This window comes from Glycine max, chromosome 15, assembly GCF_000004515.6.
Source record: "Glycine max cultivar Williams 82 chromosome 15, Glycine_max_v4.0, whole genome shotgun sequence".
NCBI lineage: Eukaryota > Viridiplantae > Streptophyta > Magnoliopsida > Fabales > Fabaceae > Glycine > Glycine max.
This window is the reverse complement of record NC_038251.2, coordinates 11,194,082-11,213,434: the sequence shown is the minus strand read 5'-3', so window position 1 is coordinate 11,213,434 and position 19,353 is coordinate 11,194,082. Positions and strand designations below refer to the sequence as shown.

The following is a 19,353-nucleotide window of genomic DNA, read 5'->3' as shown; positions in this document are numbered from 1 at the left end:
TATTTAAATTAATCACCAGAAAGCCACAACTAGGAATTTAACGAAAACACGGCAAATATAAGGTGGCAATACTGGGATGGTATACTATATGCCATGGTTGTTGAAAAATTTCTGCTTGATACAATTTGTTGTCTTAGGTCTATCATTAATGAGTTCCTTTGCCCTGATAGGTTAGGATTCACGCATGACATTTTCGTCTAAGTGCTTAAAAGACTCAGCTTGATCCTTGCTGCTCAAAATTGCATCTTGAACTTGAACAGGAAAATCATGTGCAGAAGGATCATTGGTACAAGGCTGTATTAAAAAGGCTAAAGGGGTTCCAAAAAATTTATTGGACAACAAAATCTACACTTTGGGAAAACTAACACTGTACAATGTGGCTCCAACTCAATTTTTGGGGCTTCATTAACAGATATCGGCTTTGAAACTTAATGCTTTTCAAGCATTCGAAGTGCTCAAGGCAATACTGCCATAATGAGATATAACATGATATGGTTATCACCATTGCTTTTTTCCCTTTTTCTTTCGCTTGCTACTACTACCACTGGCAGTGGCAGTGGCACCCGCACCACCACTACTACTGCCAGGACTTTTCATTCCATTTCCAGATTTGGGAGATGGGCTCTCTGTTGCAGTACCACTAAAATTGTCAAATGCACCAGTCTGTACTGCATTCTGTAACCACTCAAAGAATTCTTCCTCAGTCATGGTTTCTTCGATGTTAGGTGTTGGCATACGCCCACCTCTTTGACCTGAACTAGTTCCTTTGCCAGAATTATGCTTGGACATTAAATTTGTGTTCACATGAAAACTTGGCTTATGAGTATTCGCTGGACATCTCATGCCCTGCAATAAATATGTTCATCATTAATGCCTTGCTGATCTTTAATCTCCCTACAAGTCTCATTGAGCAAGCTATTCGGTGAACCATGCAAACAACCAGACAAACTAAAATAGAGATTATCTAGACTCTAGAGAAATGCCCGTATCACTATTTCACATGGCATCGCTAGATAGAACAGTTATTTCTCTATTCCTCATTCAAACACCATATTGCAAAGTCAGTGGTCTAATTAATAATCAAAGACACTGCATGCAAATCAGATAAATCCTCTTAATGTACTACAAAACTTTAGTTTGTAAAAAATCATAACCAAACTATGCTGCAATATTTAAAAAAACATTTTTTTCTTCAAACAGACAATCCTACCTGGTATCTTATGTGAGCTGAAACAAATTCTTTCAAGCATGTCAAACAAACACCTAACAACTGAGTTCTTAAATGAAATAAGGTCTAAATATGAAGGTACAAAAAGCTAAACTACCTGACAGATATACCATTCGGTGGCATCATATATCCTGCTACCAGCACACACATATGCTGAAGGAGCATCAACCTAAAGTAAAAACAATTCAAATTATTAAGCAAAGTTGTATTCTGACTGTGTACTTCATAGAACCAGGAATTGGCTCATAAAATTTGAATTACAGGTTATAAGGTGTTATCCAATAAGACTTTCAAAATGGTAAATTGATTCACACCTTCTGCAATAAGCCAAAAAGAAATGGTTGGGAAGATTGTTCAACCCATCCATCACCATCCTTAGCTTGATGAAAATCTTGGCAATCCTTTAAAACAAAAAAACCCACCATAAAACACTAGTGCCATGATATGTATGAAAAATACTCTCTTCATGCTGGGAGAGACAGAATACTGGCAAATATTTTGCAATTATTAATATACTTAGCCAACTGTCAGTTAAGCATGCTACCTAGGCTTCATTGAGAACAACAAAGATTAAGAAAAAACCTGGCACCATCTTGCCCGAGACTTTTGTTTCTTGGTGTGTATCCAGACATGAAAGCCACCACACCTTTTGCAGGCAATTCGCCTTGAATCACCAAATGGGTCCTCACCATCTGCATCAGACCGTGCAAATCCTGAAGGAAAGAATCCATGCCTACCATTCTGGCAAATCAGTTGCATTCACAGCCAGTTAGAAAAGGAAATAATAGATTATATACAAAAATAGATTGCAAGGTTCTCTAAATGGTCTGCAGAGTCTACAGAGCACAGGCAAGAGACAGCAAACTGCCCCTTCCAGATAAAGAAAAATACATGCATGACTACACTACACATCAGAGTAATTATGTACAAATCTTCTAAAATCACCATTAAAAACATTGGTCATTACAATTCCATTGTTTTGGGATATATATATATATATATATATATATTCATGACCAGAGTAGAAACACTTCACTAATCTATTATGATTCATGAACAATGAATGCTCATCCTTACTGAGTGTTCTACCTTTTCATGGTTATTATCCCCAATACTGATGAATATTATTCCTGACCACAATGTGTCAATATTATTATGATTCCTGACCCAAAAAGTGTAGTCCCTTTCCACTTACCACGATACTAAAACAGTTGGAATAAAAATGTATAAATCATACCTTACGAGAAGCATCATTAAATCTACGAAATACACTCAAAATCTCCTCTCTCCTTAGCTCATCATCATAAGCTTTTCGCTTTAACGAATCCATTAGAATCTAGGAAATCATTACAATCATAAAGTATTAGGGAAGGATCATCTCTTGATTTTCAGGGTGAACAAAAATTTTGAAACTCACCTCATATGCATTTTGAAGTTTCTTAAAGGCTTCTGCAGCCTTTTCATTACCCATATTTTTATCAGGATGTACCAACATTGCCTGATAATCAATAAAAACAGAGGTTGTTAGTAATGAGGAGAATTATCAAGCAACAAAAAAGATTGTATTTAAGTTTCATCCTACAAGTAACTCAATATCCACCCACTAATAACTCCCAACAATACAAAATCTTAGAAAGACACAAAAATAAAGCATGGCTGTGCAAGTATTGACATTTGAGAATGACAACCTTTTTCCTGTATTCCCGCTTTAGTATTGAAACATCAATATTTTGATACCGCATGAATCCCAGTGCTGCATAATGATCAGAGCAGTTCAACAAACGGACAACTTCATCTTCAGAAGTTACATCAGAATCAACCCCACTAGTTGAAGGGATGCCAGCATTGCGATCTGCAGATGGTCCCTGTCCATTTTCAGAGGAAGAAGCATGTGTCGGTTCATCACTAAATCCTGGTTCATGCATTCCAGCTCTATGCTCAAAAGGATTGGATCTACTCTGTTGTTCTATGTTTTTCTTCAGGAAGTATATCAGAACATCACTAGAGATAAAAGTTATATTAAAAGCCAATAGCAAACCAAGCCACCCAACATACAGCCATGCACAATAGACAGAATACACTGTGGTAATAAGCAGTGCCACCCGTTCATGTCTTAACATAAATGCCAATCCTGAATTTAAAATAAAATCAAAGATTCAGTAAGTTTGGCATGAAAATACATCAAGCAACATAAATATATATTTTATGTACATACATACATTCGTGTAACATGTATACCCAACTACCATAGAAAAAGGACACCTAAAAACTGACAGAATATGTTCAAAGGTAAACAGAAGGGCAAACAAATCACCTCCAAGAATGATGAAAAATGCTGTTGTCCAAAAGCTACCATAAAACCACAAGGTAACAACTCCAATGATTGCAACTACCAAAATTGCAAGCATAAGCCCAAGAAAAAATCCAATCAAGGCAGCCAGGCCCTGATCAATTACAAAAGCTAGTTAGCATAGCAAGAGAAAAGAATTACAAGACCCTTTAGGAAGGGAATAGAATGAACAAATGCAAAAAACAACCCAAATACAAGAGTGAGGGGATATACCTATAACTAGAGTATCATGTTCGCTAAACTCATCCAAATTATCATATTTGCTACATATGGGGTTCAAAAGTCAAATAGTTACAAGACGATGCTACTCAAGCTGATTCAACTTATGTATAACAGTATAAACTGAAACAATTTGTACACTAGGTTTTATAAGTTATGTACAATCCCAGACAACACAAATGTTTATTAATTTGGACGAAATGAAACATTGCCATGCAAATTTCTTTCCTCTTGCTGAATTATCACTACCATATCTTAACCTACAATTGCAGCAATCAGAACAAGTGTGCTGAGAAGTTGGAAACTGCTTCCAATATGAAAAATCTTAAGATAGTAAAATAAAAAACAAAAGAAATGCAATCATAAAGCAATAAAACATAAATCAACAGTGATAGATTTTAAATCCAACAGCTCAATGAACATTTTTCCATTGAACTTTCCTATCCTAGGGTGATTAAATTGCAAATGTACAAGATTAATCAACACAGAATACTAAAATGCTTCCAATATGAAAAATCTTAAGATAGTAAAATAAAAATCAAAAGAAATGCAATCATAAAGCAATAAAACATAAATCAGCAGTGATAGATTTTAAATCTAACAGCTCAATGAACATTTTTCCATTGAACTTTTGATATGGTAAATTGGCCAAGCCTCTCACTGATCTGACAAAAAAAGAGGGATTCAAATGGGGGGCTAAGGAGCAATCAGCTTTCGAGGTATTAAAGAAGAAGGTAACTAGTGCGCCAGTCCTCACGTTGCCTAACTTTGATCAAGAGTTTGTGATCGAGCGCGATGCGTCTGGAAACGGTTTAGGGGCCATTTTACTACAGAATAAGTGTCCCATTGCTTATTACAGTAAGGCCCTTGGGGATCAAAATTTGACTAAGTCCGCTTATGAAAAAGAACTTATGCCTGTGGCATTATCAATTCAGCACTGGAGACCTTACTTAATGGGGCCGCAAATTCACTGTTTGCACTGATAAAAAAAAGTCTCAAACAGCTGCTCTTGCAAAGGGTGACAACAATGGACCAACAAAATTGGGCTGCTAAGCTTTTGGGCTATCGTTTTGATATCATATATAAGCCGGGTTTGGAGAACAAAGGAGCTGATGCCTTGTCTCGCATGCATGATCCAGCAATCCTGGGGTCTTTAGTGCATTACCCTGAGTGGGAAGGGAGTAAGGAAGTCATTCAAGAGGTGCATGAGGATGAACACTTGAAGAAGATAATTGCTGACCTGCAGGCAGGGCATCCTACAAGGCCTGGATTTACATATAAAAAAGGGGTGTTGCTATATGATGATCGGCTAGTACTTGCAGCGAACTCCCCTTGGATTCCTACTTTATTGCATTTGTTTCATGCCACTCCACAAGGAGGCCATTCAGGTTTCTATAGGACCTATCGGAGGATAGCTGCAAATCTTTACTAGATGGGAATGAAGAAAAGGATCCAACAATATGTCCAGGAATGCAATGTATGTCAGCGTCAAAAATATGTGGCCAGCACCTCGGGAGGTCTCTTGCAACCGCTTCCCATACCAACACAAATATGGAAGAACCTTTCAATGGATTTCATAACTGGACTTCCAAAATCAAAGGGATTTGAAGCAGTTTTTGTAGTGGTGGATCGCCTCTCTAAGTACAGTCATTTCATTCCCCTGAAGAATCCCTATTCAGCTAGAACATTGGCTGAAATTTTTACCAAGGAGGTGGTTCGGTTGCACGGAGTACCATTATCTATTATCAGTGATAGAGACCCCATCTTTGTAAGTAATTTCTGGCAGGAGCTGTTTAAGTTGCAGGAAACACAGTTGAAAATGAGCACAGCCTATCATCGACAAACAGATGGTCAAACCGAGGTGATTAATCGTTGCCTGGAAACCTTTCTGTGATGTTTCATTGCAGACCAACCTAAGACATGGGTTTTATGGCTTCCGTGGGCAGAGTATTGGTATAATACGACCTTCCATGTCTCCACGGGATCCACACCTTTTGAGATTGTTTATGGGCGGACCCCCCCTACTTTGGTTCGCTATTTGCCAGGCGAGACTAAAGTGGAAGCTGTTCAGTGAGATTTGATGGAAAGGGATGAGTGTTTGAGACGGCTGAAGTACCATTCAAATCGAGCTCAAGCCCGCATGAAGAATTTGGTAGACTCTCATAGAAAGGACCGAGAATTGGTGGTTGGTGATTGGGTTTTTTCTCAAATTATGCCCACATGTGCAGCAATCAGTCGAGACCCGCATTAATCCTAAGTTAGCCCCACGTTATTATGGCCCTTTTCAAGTGATAGGCCATGTTGGAGCTGTTTCTTATAAGCTGCAACTTCCTCCATCTTCCCAAATTCACCCAGTATTTCATATTTCTCTTCTTAAGAAGGTTGTGGGGAATTATCAAGTGGACAAAGAGTTGCCCAAGGAGCTGGAGAATGAGCCATCTACCAAATGGGAGCCTATTCAAGTGTTGGCTTCAAGAGTGGTTAGTGCCAGAGGGGATTCAGTACAACAATTTCTTATTCAGTGGAAGCACAAACCAGTAGAGGAAGCCACATGGGAGGATGTTTCGATTATGCAGAGCCAGTTTCCTGAGTTTAGACTTGAGGACAAGTCTAGTGTTCAAGAAGGAGGTATTGATAGGCCCCTAGTGCAGGATGCGGCCCAAGTAAATAAGCCCAAAGTGTGGAGAGTGTATGTGAGGAAGAATAGGAGAACAGAGGGACAATGATGATGTGGCAGTGAGAGAAAGAGAGTGAGGATGGATGGTGAGGTATTCAGTTATAGAGAGACGTGGGGGTGAGTGAGGGGGGATTATGATTGTGCGTATCATTCTGTTAGGCAGAGAATACCATCATTCTCTGAGACGATCTAGGCTCTGTGGGTAGTAGGTTTTCCCCTACTGCTATTTCTCTTATTTCATCAATAACATACACTTGATTCCTTTCCTTTTTCTCCATTTATTCCTATTTCTGTTCATCTATAAATCTGGTCTGCATCAACTTTCCTATCCTAGGGTGATTAAATGCAAATGTACAAGATTAATCAACACAGAATACTAAAATGCTTCCAATATGAAAAATCTTAAGATAGTAAAACAAAAATCAAAAGAAATGCAATCATAAAGCAATAAAACATAAATCAGCAGAGATAGATTTTAAATCTAACAGCTCAGTGAACATTTTTCCATTGAACTTTCCTATCCTAGGGTGATTAAATGCAAATGTACAAGATTAATCAACACAGAATACTAAAATGCGGATTGAGCATCTACACAAGGAGTGTGCGTTAGAAAAAACTAAAAAGATAAAATTGAATTAATTATAGTAACTATAAAAACTTCAATTATTAATATTTTTTCATCAGATTAACTCCAAGATAACAAAAAGCAATGACAAGTGTGACCTGAGCTTACCAGGACAGCAAGAAACTTGAGCATCCCTATCATACTAATCACCGAGAATATGCTACACCATATAACAGAGAAGAAGGATGTTGTACCCATACGCACAAAAGAATCAACACCTCGAAGGGCACAGTCCAACCAAAACACCAATAATAGGAGCATTATGTTTCCAAGATGCATGAGCCACTTCAGAACTACAGGATATGCCTGCACGACCTTCGTTCTGACAGTATTGCAGGTTTCAAACATGATGGTTCTAAGAGATACAAACAATGGAGTATGCCTATTTAACCACTCTGAAGCTGCTGTAAAGATGGAAAACACTGACAACCTTAATCTCCTGATTATCACATTATCGGCAAGCTCTACTTTTTCCACCACACTTTTCAGGAGCAAACTATCCAGTATACAGCTCAATCTACTCTTTATACTCTGTTGACCTTGATTACTTCTAGGTAAAGTCCCATTTTCTTCTTGTATTGAAGCTTCAGCTTCAGAATTCAGACTGCCATCTCCCGAATTACTCTCAAAGGATGAGGACTCCTCCAGGTCATGCTTCCCAGCCATCCCTTGCTTCTCTTTCCCAGAAATCTTTTCAGACCTCTGCTCATTGTTATAGTCATCACCTGAAGATCTACCATCACATGCAGTCTGCGAAACACCGATACTATCAGTTTCTGCAAGTCCCTCCCTCGGGAAAACCTTCACCGGCCCTCCTTTACCATGGCCTTTCATTCCCGGAAGCACGCCACCAGAAACCCCTTTTTTGTTATTCAATCCATGACGGTCCACTCCATTCTTCTGCTGAGTACCCTTCCGAGCCATGTAGCCGTTAACACCTTAAGGAATTACTCAAAAGGTGGGTTCCAACTTATGCCATCTCAAACTCCATTAGCACTAACACCTGATTAGTAGAGGAAAACGAAGGATTAAGCCCAAAATTACCGTGCCGTAATCAAGCAGACATTAAGGCCGAAAACAAAGCAATAAACCCTAAAATTACAGATTCCAATGGGAATTAATAAATAATTTGTGTGCACCACGTGAACAAAATTAAAAATAGGGGATAATTAGGGATATAGATAAAGAAGTAAAATAATAATCTAGTGATCACCAGAAATGGAAAAAAGCACGAGATCGTGTACCTTGAGCTACGGTGCGCGACGATAAGAGAGCATCGAGAAGAAGGAGCGTCAAAAACCCTAAAGATAAAGGATCCTGTGAGTTCTGTGTCTGTGTGTTGGAAAGTGAGAATCAGAATTTGAGAATCGAGAGATACGAAGGTGTCTGCAATAACAATTTGCGTTTGTGCAGAGTCTGTTTCTTGACGGAAGACTGGCTAATGTGCCATCCACTTCTCGCATTTTCAACACAACCACTATATTGCAAACGGAAATACTAATGTAACGAACCAAACACAGCTTAATTCACGTGTCCCCACCTTCTCACGCTAATTACTAATGTGTGTTTGGAACGGAATTAATTTTGAAATATTAATTTATTATAAAATTACATTAAAAGAAAATTTTAATATAAAATAATTATGAGTAAAATTCAGTGTAAAATTTTATATTCAATTCAATTTAGAGTTAATTTTGGATTTAAAATTAATTTTAAATTTTTCTTCAACGTAGAATTAAACATGTGAAAATATATCAAAAATTAATTATAAACTCATAATTAATTCTCTAACCCTAAACCAAACATACACTAACACTAGATTTTAAGTTTTGATCGATCATCCCTAATTAAATGTGATACAAGTTATTATAAGCATTCATAGATCTCCACTTTTATTTGTTCGTTTTATCCTCAAATACATTTGCATGTTTAAAACAAAAATAACAACAGTTGTATACAGATAGAGAATACAATTTTTTGGAAAATTTCTTTGGTTTCCACCTTCATCTCGTCAATTTTATTCCTTCTCTCTCACTTTTACCCACTCTCTCACCAATGAAAGCTGCCCAATTATAAATGTTCACCACTTCAAATATAGAAAATTGTACATTCTCTTTTTAATGCACACTATCAATAATCATAATTAGTGCTCCTCAAAGCTCTCATTCAACTATTGTTGCTTCTAGTTTTCTTATCTCGAGAGTCATAATAGGTTTGCTTGGTTATTTTATATTTCAATAATGGTTATTTATTTTTGTATCTTCAGTGGCTACTTTTTTGTTTTAGTATGATGTTGCCAATTTGATCAAAACACTTCCCTCAATAATAAGAATTTTGGTATGTAGCGCATTTTTTCTCCTTCATGAAAGTGACATGTTGGGTTTTAGTAGTCTTTTTGTAATTAAAATATGATTTTCTTTAAAATCTATTTTTGAAGATTTATTTTTTGTTTATTAATGTTTTTTCACCCCATCGGCTTCTACTTTTTGTAAGGTTTCCACCATTTTTTATCATCTTCTTCAATTCACGTTCATATGTTCAACATATATTTTTATATTTATAGCTATTAAAGGAAGGTTTGAGAGAAGAGAGAGGAAGCAAAAGATTTGAGTGAAAATTGATTATGATTGCTCATTGAACGAGATAGTACATTTGTCTATATATAGACAATTAGCATCTCAACTAACTCTAACAAACTCTATCAAATTAATAGAAAATAAACAGTTAAGCTAACTTTAACTAACTAATTGCAGTTGAACTAATTGCACACTTAACTGATTGTACATTTATCTCTAATACCCCCCTTCCCCCTCAAACTCAAGGTGGAGAATTGCCAAAATGGAATTCAACCACATTGAGTTTGTCTCGTAAAAACATAAACCTAGAAGACGCCAAAGGTTTTGTCAAAGTATTTGCCCATTGATCAACAACTAGAATGTGACGAACTAGAAGTTGCTTTGCTAGAATTCTCTCACAAACAAAGAACACATCAATTTCCATATGCTTAGTTCGAGAATGAAGCATTGGATTGTGAGATAAGAAAACAACACTTTCATTATCACAGGAAATAATTGGTGTGGGAAAGTAAACATTTAACTCTATCAAAAGAGTTTAAATCCAAGACACTTTTGTTGTAGCTTGGGCTAAACTCTTGTACTTGACCTTGCTACTATTTATTGCTTTTTGAACCACCAAGAGACTAAGTTTAGACTAAAATAAATGGTTTCACCTGAGGTGGATCTGTGATCTTCTAGGATTTGAAGCCCAATCAGTATCACATAGGCCTCTAATAAGAATAGAAACAGTAGAAGTTGTTGATCTTAAGTGTAGTCCATGATTAAGAGTACCTTTTAGGTATCTAAATATCCTTTTGGCAGATGTCCAATGAGCTTTAAGAGGGCGTGACATGAATTGACACACTTTATTAACTGCATAGCTTAGTTCAGGATGGGTGATAGTGGAATATTGCAAGGTTCCTACAATTGATTTGTACAAAGTAGGATCAAAAAAGTAATCTGACCCTAACTTGGTCAGCTTGCAACTTGCTACCATAAGAGAGGAGATAGACTAACCTTCAGTCATTTTTGTCTTTTGCAAAAGGTCTTTATTTTATTTACTTTGAGAAGAATAATAGAATTATCAGGGAGATGTTTAACCTCACTACCTAGAAAATAATCCAAATGTCCAAGTTGTTTGAAAGAGATTGTAGCATTAAGTTTGGAAGTCGATTGTTGAACCGGTTAAACTTAACTAGCAACCTATTAATGAGAAAAACAATTCTTGTAAAAGAAAATTCCCAAATTTTGAGTGGAAGGGAGACTTTTTTAAGAAGAGTAAATCCTAACTCTATAATGTGTTTGTGTTTGTGTTCTACTACACCATTTTGATGGTGAGTATAAGGACAAATAACCCTGTGAAGAATTCCTTGAGTGTTCAAAAAGGAGGTCATAAACCTGAACTCACCTCCCTAATAAGTTTGGTTGCTTTTAAGTTTAGTGACAAACTGAGTTTCTACCATGTTGTTGTCAAGCGCTCTGCGACGCAATTCCATGCGTAATTGTCGAGCTTGAGCTCGTGTTTGCAAATGGAAGTACTCATGAATTTTCTCCCATAATTGATTGGAATAAGTGCATCCAAGAACTCGCGATAGAATCATCTTCAATAATGTCAACTGAAGTCAGGTTAACAAAACCTGATCTTGTTGTTCCCAAATTTCATATGCAATATTTTCAATTCCTACATCACGATCATTTTCAGTGAGAAACTGCATCAGAATTGTAGGATTCACCACAAATCGATGAAGTTTGTGAGATTTTATCACTGGTTCTACTTATTGTCGCTAGAACAAATCATTGGAATCATCTAGCTTTTCTGAGATCGAGGGAAATGATTGATGCGAATGATGAAAAAAGAAGGATGCAACATAAGTGTTCTCTTGAAGCTTTGGATCGAAACTAAGCTTTAGATACCATATATATCAGAGTTTTAGAGAAAAGAAATGAGGAAGCAAAAGGTTTAAGTGAAAATTAATTATGATTGCTCAGTGTACAATTGAACTAACTGTACACTTTTTCTATTTTTTTATTTATAATTTACTGTTGATGCAAAGATGCTTCAATATTTTTATAATTTTATAAATTTTTACTTTATAATTTTCCTGTTGCAATACCAACCATGGTCCAAAGATGTTAGCATCTTACACCAGATTGAAGATGTAAATTAATTTCAGTAAGTTTTGGTTTAATTTTCTCTTTTTCCTTTAAAAAAAATCTTTTAGTAATTGTGATTGTCTAGGATAAATTTTAAAGTTATGGACTTACTCATTACCCTTCTTTTCTTTTCTTTTCTTTTTTAGTTGGGTAAATAACAACTTTTGTTTCTAAATGTGTAATTCATTGACAAATGCATTCTTGAAAGATGAAAATACAAAATTTAGTATCCGAAAATGTAAAAAGTGCAACAAAATAGAGGAACTAAAATAGTTAAAACAACTCCTCCTAAAACCAAAATGGCATTCCAAAATATAATTAAGCCTTCTTTCGATAAGAGGTTTAAAACTAATGGAGGGAACTTTTTTTGCCTTAATCTTCTCGTTAATCGGAGGAAAGAGACTCTTACTAATTTAGAATTCGGCTAAGAAGTAAAATCTTACCAATAATTATTTCTGTCAAAAATAAAACTTAAATATTACTCAAAAATTTAATCATAACTTCAGTACATTGACTATTTAAGCCAAATCACTTAGTCAACGGAGGGGATTAAAACCCACAAAAGAGCATAATAATATAATTTTTGCATATTCAGCAAAACATGGCCTACACAGTTTGAAGGAAATTTGAGTTAGAATTTCATAGCATCGTCATCCTAAACAAGAACTGATTCAGATTCTTATTAAAATGAAACAAGAACAGAAAAAAACGTGTCTTACTTTGAACGAATATATACCAAAAATGCTACTTTTCACTATGGGCTACAATATTAGGTTTTGCATGTTGCGGTTGCTAGTGTTGTAGGGGAGGGAAAACAGATCGTTGGGGAAAATGACAGTGATGGTCCACACTCCACCGTGTTGATAATGAATAACCAGATCTCCGTTTTGGTAAAGGGAAGACGGAGAAACCGGGGAAGAGAAAAAGGGGAAAGGGTATGATGGGAAAGGAAGGAAGAAAAAGTAAAAAAATAAAAGAAAAAATGACAATGGTAGATCTCTGAAGAAAAATAATTTGATGGATACAAATTACTTTCGTACCGTGCAAAAAACGTTTTACTTCCGTGCAGTAGAATCCGTCCTCTTAATGTCAATAGTCTCAAAGAAATGAAGTTATGTTGTATGAAACCACAACATAAGATCCATGTTGCACACTGTCATCCATGTTTCTTTGTTTTATGTTTTCACTATTTAATTATAAAACTGTCCCCTTGTCTTTAGTTTATTTCTTGTTTTCAAACATTTGTAGACAAAACATTTTTTGTTTTCTGTTTGCTGTACAAATCTTGAAAACAGGCAACAGATTGAAAACAAGATGACGATTTTGTAATTAAAAAGTAAACACAGAAAATGAACATAGGAAATAAAAACACAAGTAAACGGCACCTAAATTTCCAAACAGAACTTAGTGCAATCTGCAAGTCCTAGTCAACTAGTGCTGTTCATCACTGGGTCAGTATTAAGATAGGCTTTTATATGAGATTATCAAATCAAAAACTGTGCAATCTGCAAGTCCTAGTCGACTAGTGCTTGTCACAGAATACATATAGTCTGGACTCTAGAAATTAGATACTAGATATGAAGCATGTTATGTTATTTCATGCAACAAGATGCAAGTGGTTACCTATGAGCATAAAATTGCACGGGATGCTAGTGCTGAATTACTAATCATAGTTGCAAGTGTTTTATTCACAAGCACACAACCTTTTATATAGCAAGAATGCTAAATTAGCCTAGGTAAAATAAGAGGGTGTGGATATCTACCCAGTAGCAACAACAAATTCAACTCATCCCTGGCTAGAAGTATCTGTGCATGAGAGGAGCAGTACTCAAGCAGTTTCATACCAGGAGAAAAGAAAAATTATAGAAAATAGAGTAAGTTGCATATCAAAGAGGGAAGTTGCATGTGAAAAATTGAATAAACTTAACTTAAGTCAGAACCCAGCAATAAGATATAGCCTCCTGAAGGCAGAATATTGAGATTGTACTGTTTCAAGCTTGAAAAGATAATTAGACAACACAAAATAGAATAAATAAGTAACTGGCCGATACTGCGAGTATGGTACAAGTTATATTTCTATAAAACTGTTTATGAGTATTCACATAGGATTGAGTCACGGACCAAGGCACAGAAGATTCCTTCTTAGACCTATGGTGACAGCAAGAAGAACTCAAGAGTTTCCCGCTTCCTCCAGGACTAACACAAGTTTTTCTGAAAATAATATCTTGATAATATTCCAATCAGGTCTGCCAATTGGAAAGCCTACAAAGAGATCCCTCACTAGAAGGATCATAACAAACCATTTAATTGATAAAATAGAATAAAAAAAAGAGAACCCTAATAGGATCGTATCTAACAATTCCCTAATTAATAGGATAACAACTAACAATTATTCCAATAAAAAATAGTAATGCTAAAGATCTGAAATCAGGGATTCTAATATGCAGATCTTATCAAGATAAGGAAACATAAAGAAACAAAATAAACTGAAATAAAGCAAGATTTAAATAGAAAGATATAGTAATCCTAATCAGCAGAATTATCTGGTGCCTTCCTCCTGCTATGTTGCTTCTCCACACAGGTATCCACATCAAATACATGTAATATACCTAACAGTTACCACATCTGCAGTATTTACTTTTTTTTTTTGCTCAGCAATCTGCAGTATTTACTTGATATAGGAATCTCACCTTTTTTGTACTTTATGTGCGAGAGAACAGATTAAATCAATTGGATGATGTTAAATATTTGAGATAGGCCCCTACATGGCAAAGTCAATGAAATAGTTTTACAATAAAGATACTGTATCAGAAAAATGCAATATCTTCAGCAAATAACAATGAGCAAATGAGTATCAAACACTTGCAAGTTGCAACTAGAAATGTATGTACAAAGGCCATTTATTGAAGCCACACCCCAGTTACAAGAGACAATGGTGAAGCAATATAATGGCAAAGCCAATATCACAGTTTTAACATGACTATCAGAAACAAATGATATCTTGAGCAAATAACAATGGCTTAACTAAATATAAAACACTTGCAACTAGAAATATATGCACATAAGTCATTTGATGCAGTCACCATGACTCAGTTACATGAGAACATTGTGCTGCGATATGCATGAGCAGAAAACCATAATGGGAGTGTTGACCTATACTTCACAGAGTACATTTCTTTCCAAATTTGAGTCTTGCGATGATACACCAAAATCTGCTTATGAGTTGCCAAAAAAACACATTCACCAGTCTGACTGATTGGAAAAATGCCTGGAACCATTCCTCTGATACACCTCAGACTCACCTTATCCACCATACACCATTCATCTTTCCAGTAATCTTTTAGCACCCATATATTCATCCATGCTTCTGAAATTTTAATAACAGACAGGCAGCCATCTAAGTCTAAGAGATAAATCCTATTACCCGTTCCATAAATCAAGTTATACGGTAATTGCATCTTCCTCCAAACGTCACAACTTAAATCAAGCACAAGTATATATGTAGAGCTAGCAGTCAACCAGTGCAGAGCAATATTGACAAAAACAACCTGGTTCTTATTCATGTGAGTAAAATGGTCATCTTGGAACGAAACAAACTTCCTCCACTTGTTCAACTCCGAATCAAACACCAAACATATGAAACTTCCATCCGGCCTATGTCCAAACATGCGATGGTAGCCTGCTAGAACAACATTGAACTTCTGATGCGCTGAATCACAGGCCAAGCCAACCAAGGTAGCCTCACCATCCGGATAAAATCGAGTCACATGCCTTTCCCTACTCTTTGGAAGCAACCTGTACTCACGAGTGACCGGATTGCAGACATAGAAGACACCCTTATCTGGAATACTAGAGCAACACAGCAAGCCATTACAGGATGCTCGAACCTTAACTCTATCATTCAAGAAATTCAGTGAAAATTCAGATACCCCCCTCAAATTATCAACACAGATTAAGCTAGTTTTGGACTCGGACGAATCCGAAATCTCCACCAGAATCATGGGGTTCTTCCTAGACACCTGTAGAGTTGAATAAAATACTTATCCAAAGACAACCTATACCACAGTTTGCACACGGTTTTGAACCTGAAAAGGGACTTCACAGGCAACCTTGCAAGAATCTGAATAACCACCTCATCCGGGAAAATCCCATCTCCTCGCACATCCATAACTGAAAACCTCAAATACGCAACCCGATCATGAAAATCAGATTTTATAGGGAAAATAAAAACCTGGGCACCCAAAAAACAAGGCAAAGATTCGATCTTTGCTTACCGGGACAAAATTCGGGGCATCCGATGAAGCTGCACTTGATGTTGTGGGGACAGAAAGGATTCAACTTTGGGGCGATGGTGGGTTTGTGATGGTTGAAGAATGGAAACGGGGAAAATGGGTTTTCATTTTCCGTTCACATTTGAATTTTTTTTTTTGGGGGGGAATTATCGAATTTGAGTCATCATTATTGCCACACACACGCACACGCAAGAATGAATATATTTTATATTGGAGTAATATAGCATAGCGTTTGCCACAAAAAAGGGAAGACTAGGTATGTGGGTGAGGTGGATCCAGTTTAGAGCTTAAGGATTCGGACGAAAAGGAACGTGAATTCGGACAATGGAACAAAGGAAAATAGAGAAGGGAATCGAAGGAACATGAACATATACGATGAATGAGAAGTAGACAGAAATGAGTAAACTCCGGGGCAATATGATATGATAAAATGCAGAGTGCTCTGACCCAGAGAGTTTTATTTTTCATTTTTTAGTTTAATCACGATGCCTGAAAAAAATATAATTAACTAATTAAATTTGTTTTAAATATAATATTTTAAAATAATTATTATAAAAACTAATAAACTTTTATATATAAAATTGCTAACATATCCACTCCAAGATTAAAACGTAAACCAGCACCTTTTGTAGTGGAGAAAATAACCATCTTTCTTTTATTTAAAACACCATGAACTAAAGGAAAATTATGTAATTATCTCTATTTAAAAATAAACCACTTTTGTGTGTTCAGTGTCCCCTCTTCCCACGTTCGTCACCTTCCTCGGACACGCCCTCGTCGGTGCAGTGCTGCACATTCCCGGTGCTACTGTAGATGCTTTTGTTTAGATACTTCTCGACGGCAGAAGAGGGAGGAGACACCGCAACAAACGAGAGCAGTGTTGTTGCAACTTTTTATTCTATAATGGGGAGGACGACGGAGAACTGTCAAAGAATTAAGCGATGACAGCAACGTCTCCGACAAGAGGAGAAAGAAAGCAAAGGGAGTTTGTGTTGGCTTTCTGTGTCCAACCATTTTGCTTAGCTACCTTTACTCCATTTTTCAACCAATTCCCAAACATGTACGCCGATTTCAATTTTCTAGTTAGTAATGGTTCTCAGAATCCTATTTGCTGTTCTCCATTCACAAAAAAGGAGTTGTCATGTGCAGAAAAAAAATAAAAGACATGTCTTTATAGGAAAGAGCAAAAATAATCCTGTGTTATTTGCATTTAAAAATAAATAAAATAGAATTATAAAATTATCCTTTACTTTATGTTTTCTAAATAAAAGAAAAAATGATTATTTTGTCCAATGTTAAAAGTGTTGATAGACCTTCTAATTTTTGAATGGAGCAACCCTATATATATTTATATATAATTTTTAAATGAAAATAACACACGGTTACTTTTCTCTTTCTTGTAACGACGTGTCTTCTTTTTTAAATAGAAATAATTACATAGTTATGCTTTATTTCATGTTGAAATAATGATTATTTTATCCAATACAAAAGTTACATGTTGCTAACATAGACATTCTCTCTTTCATCTTTTTTATAAGACTTAATTAACTGATTTATAATAGTTAATAAATATTTAATTTAGTTAGTAATACTGAATTGAACTTAAATTTATATTTTTTTTTCAAAATTATAGATAATATTAATGAAACTTTTGTTTTCTCTTTCCTATAAAGACATGTCTTTTATTACTCTCTCTTTCATCTTTTTCAATTCAATTTTTTTTTTTAAAAAATCGAACCATAAGTATAAAACAGATAGCTGAATTGAAATGAATCGAACCATAAAAAAAAATGGTACCAATCTAGTTTATAAAAATCATTCGATTAATCGTATGAATCTTTTTTTTTTCTTTCAAAAATCCAAACTGTGGACAGCCCTAAGAAAGAAATTTGTTCTTATCAATCTTTTTTTTTTCTTTTTTACCAAAGCATCTAAAACATCATCTCACTTTTTACTCTTTTTTTATTATTTTTCCTCTTTTCTTTCCCTTTCTTTCTTTGAACTTTTTCTCTAAAACAAACATGTAAAAATGATGATGCATCTGTAAAAAACAATACCAGCATACTTATGTTACGAGAGTAATGTCAGTGGGATTCTAACTAAATTAGAAAGTTGAGGTTGTAGTTATCAACTGGATGATCATCATCAATACCAACATATTAATTTACAGATGGAAACGCATTCAGTAGAAATCTTTTGGGATATAGGAGGTGTGAGTGAGTGACGGTAGCAGAAAGCATTTTCAGTGAAATATCAAGGTGGCAGGAAGAGCCTCAAGTAGTTCACTAAGGATCGGGTCTTCAGCCCTAGAAGAAACCATAATGAACAGATAAAACCAAAACATTCAGTTTTGAACTCATGGTAAAGAAATGAGTAATGAAAGCATTCACTCAAGTCATAATGAACCAAGTTTAGCCAACAACAGATGATAAAGCTCAAATTAATATATGTGAATGGAACAATAAATTATACAAGTTTCATTAATTTACAGGTGGATGAGAAGTATGAATAATTTAAAATATCATCTTACTAATCAGGGTACTTAGGATATCGATTAAAAAATTAAAAGAAAAAAATTTTTAATGCAAAAATTACAATAAAGCATAAAAAAGTTAAAGACAACACAAATTTTCATTTTTCAATAAAAAAATTTCTACTCTAAATTTCTTAAAGAATGTGCTTAGACACTGGTTATGACTCCTTTAAAATAAGGTTTTATTAATTAGTACGTTAAGTGTATTGGTTAAAGAACAAAAAAGATAATATTTATTATAAAAATTATAACTAGAGTTTAAAGAAAATGGACAGCACAATTTTACAAGTTCCAAATAAAAAAAAATTATTTTTAATTCCTTAATCAATGTTTCATGGCCACTAGGTAGCATTTGCTTTTAAAATATGAGAAACAATTAGAAGGTTTCCAAACACAGTACACAGCAACAGGTTAAAGGGGCATAATCAAACATAAAGGCAAGGAAGATCAATAAATTATACCAAGCATATCACATTAAATGAATAAAAGACTACTTTGCTAAATTAATAAATAAAAGAATGTGTTGTTTAAGTCACACCGAAGAAGCAACCACCCATTTTCCATCAATCCATTCTTGATGAGGCCTCAGATGGCAATGTTCCTCCAGTTGGTAGCCTTCTTCATCAGTTTTGAATTCTACCTTTTCATCTTTGCATAAATATGCAACAAATTTGCTTTGGGTGTTTGTGGTCCTTGCTATCACATTTCTAGGCTTCTTTG

General features: G+C 35.3%; 1 protein-coding gene and 1 pseudogene across 2 annotated transcripts; both read right to left on the bottom strand.

Moving 5' to 3' along the window:
• Positions 1-299: 299 nt before the first annotated feature.
• Positions 300-8,606, bottom strand: LOC100789594 (dnaJ homolog subfamily C member 14). The gene is made up of 10 exons (XM_003546256.5): positions 8,344-8,606; positions 7,208-8,102; positions 3,543-3,672; positions 2,917-3,359; positions 2,646-2,726; positions 2,466-2,564; positions 1,811-1,969; positions 1,543-1,629; positions 1,326-1,397; positions 300-846 (listed from the first exon to the last, which is right to left on the bottom strand). Exons 2-10 carry the CDS (start codon positions 8,021-8,023, stop codon positions 499-501), a joined length of 2,235 nt encoding a protein of 744 aa, XP_003546304.1. The 5' UTR covers positions 8,024-8,102; positions 8,344-8,606; the 3' UTR covers positions 300-498.
• A 5,250-nt stretch (positions 8,607-13,856) lies between these two features.
• LOC100789063 (F-box protein At5g49610-like) lies at positions 13,857-17,226 on the bottom strand (annotated as a pseudogene). The gene is made up of 2 exons (XR_005888817.1): positions 16,083-17,226; positions 13,857-15,986 (listed from the first exon to the last, which is right to left on the bottom strand). The product of XR_005888817.1 is annotated as an F-box protein At5g49610-like (transcript).
• Positions 17,227-19,353: the final 2,127 nt, after the last annotated feature.

Excerpts from the sequence above, each read along its gene's own strand:
- LOC100789594 (XM_003546256.5), bottom strand. The coding sequence starts at position 8,023 with ATGGCTCGGAAGGGTACTCAGCAGAAGAATGGAGTGGACCGTCATGGA. Across the intron at positions 2,727-2,916 it reads AGCGGGAATACAGGAAAAAG|GCAATGTTGGTACATCCTGA; the intron begins GTTGTCATTCTC and ends ATTGATTATCAG. Across the intron at positions 1,970-2,465 it reads TTAATGATGCTTCTCGTAAG|AATGGTAGGCATGGATTCTT; the intron begins GTATGATTTATA and ends CTGATTTGCCAG.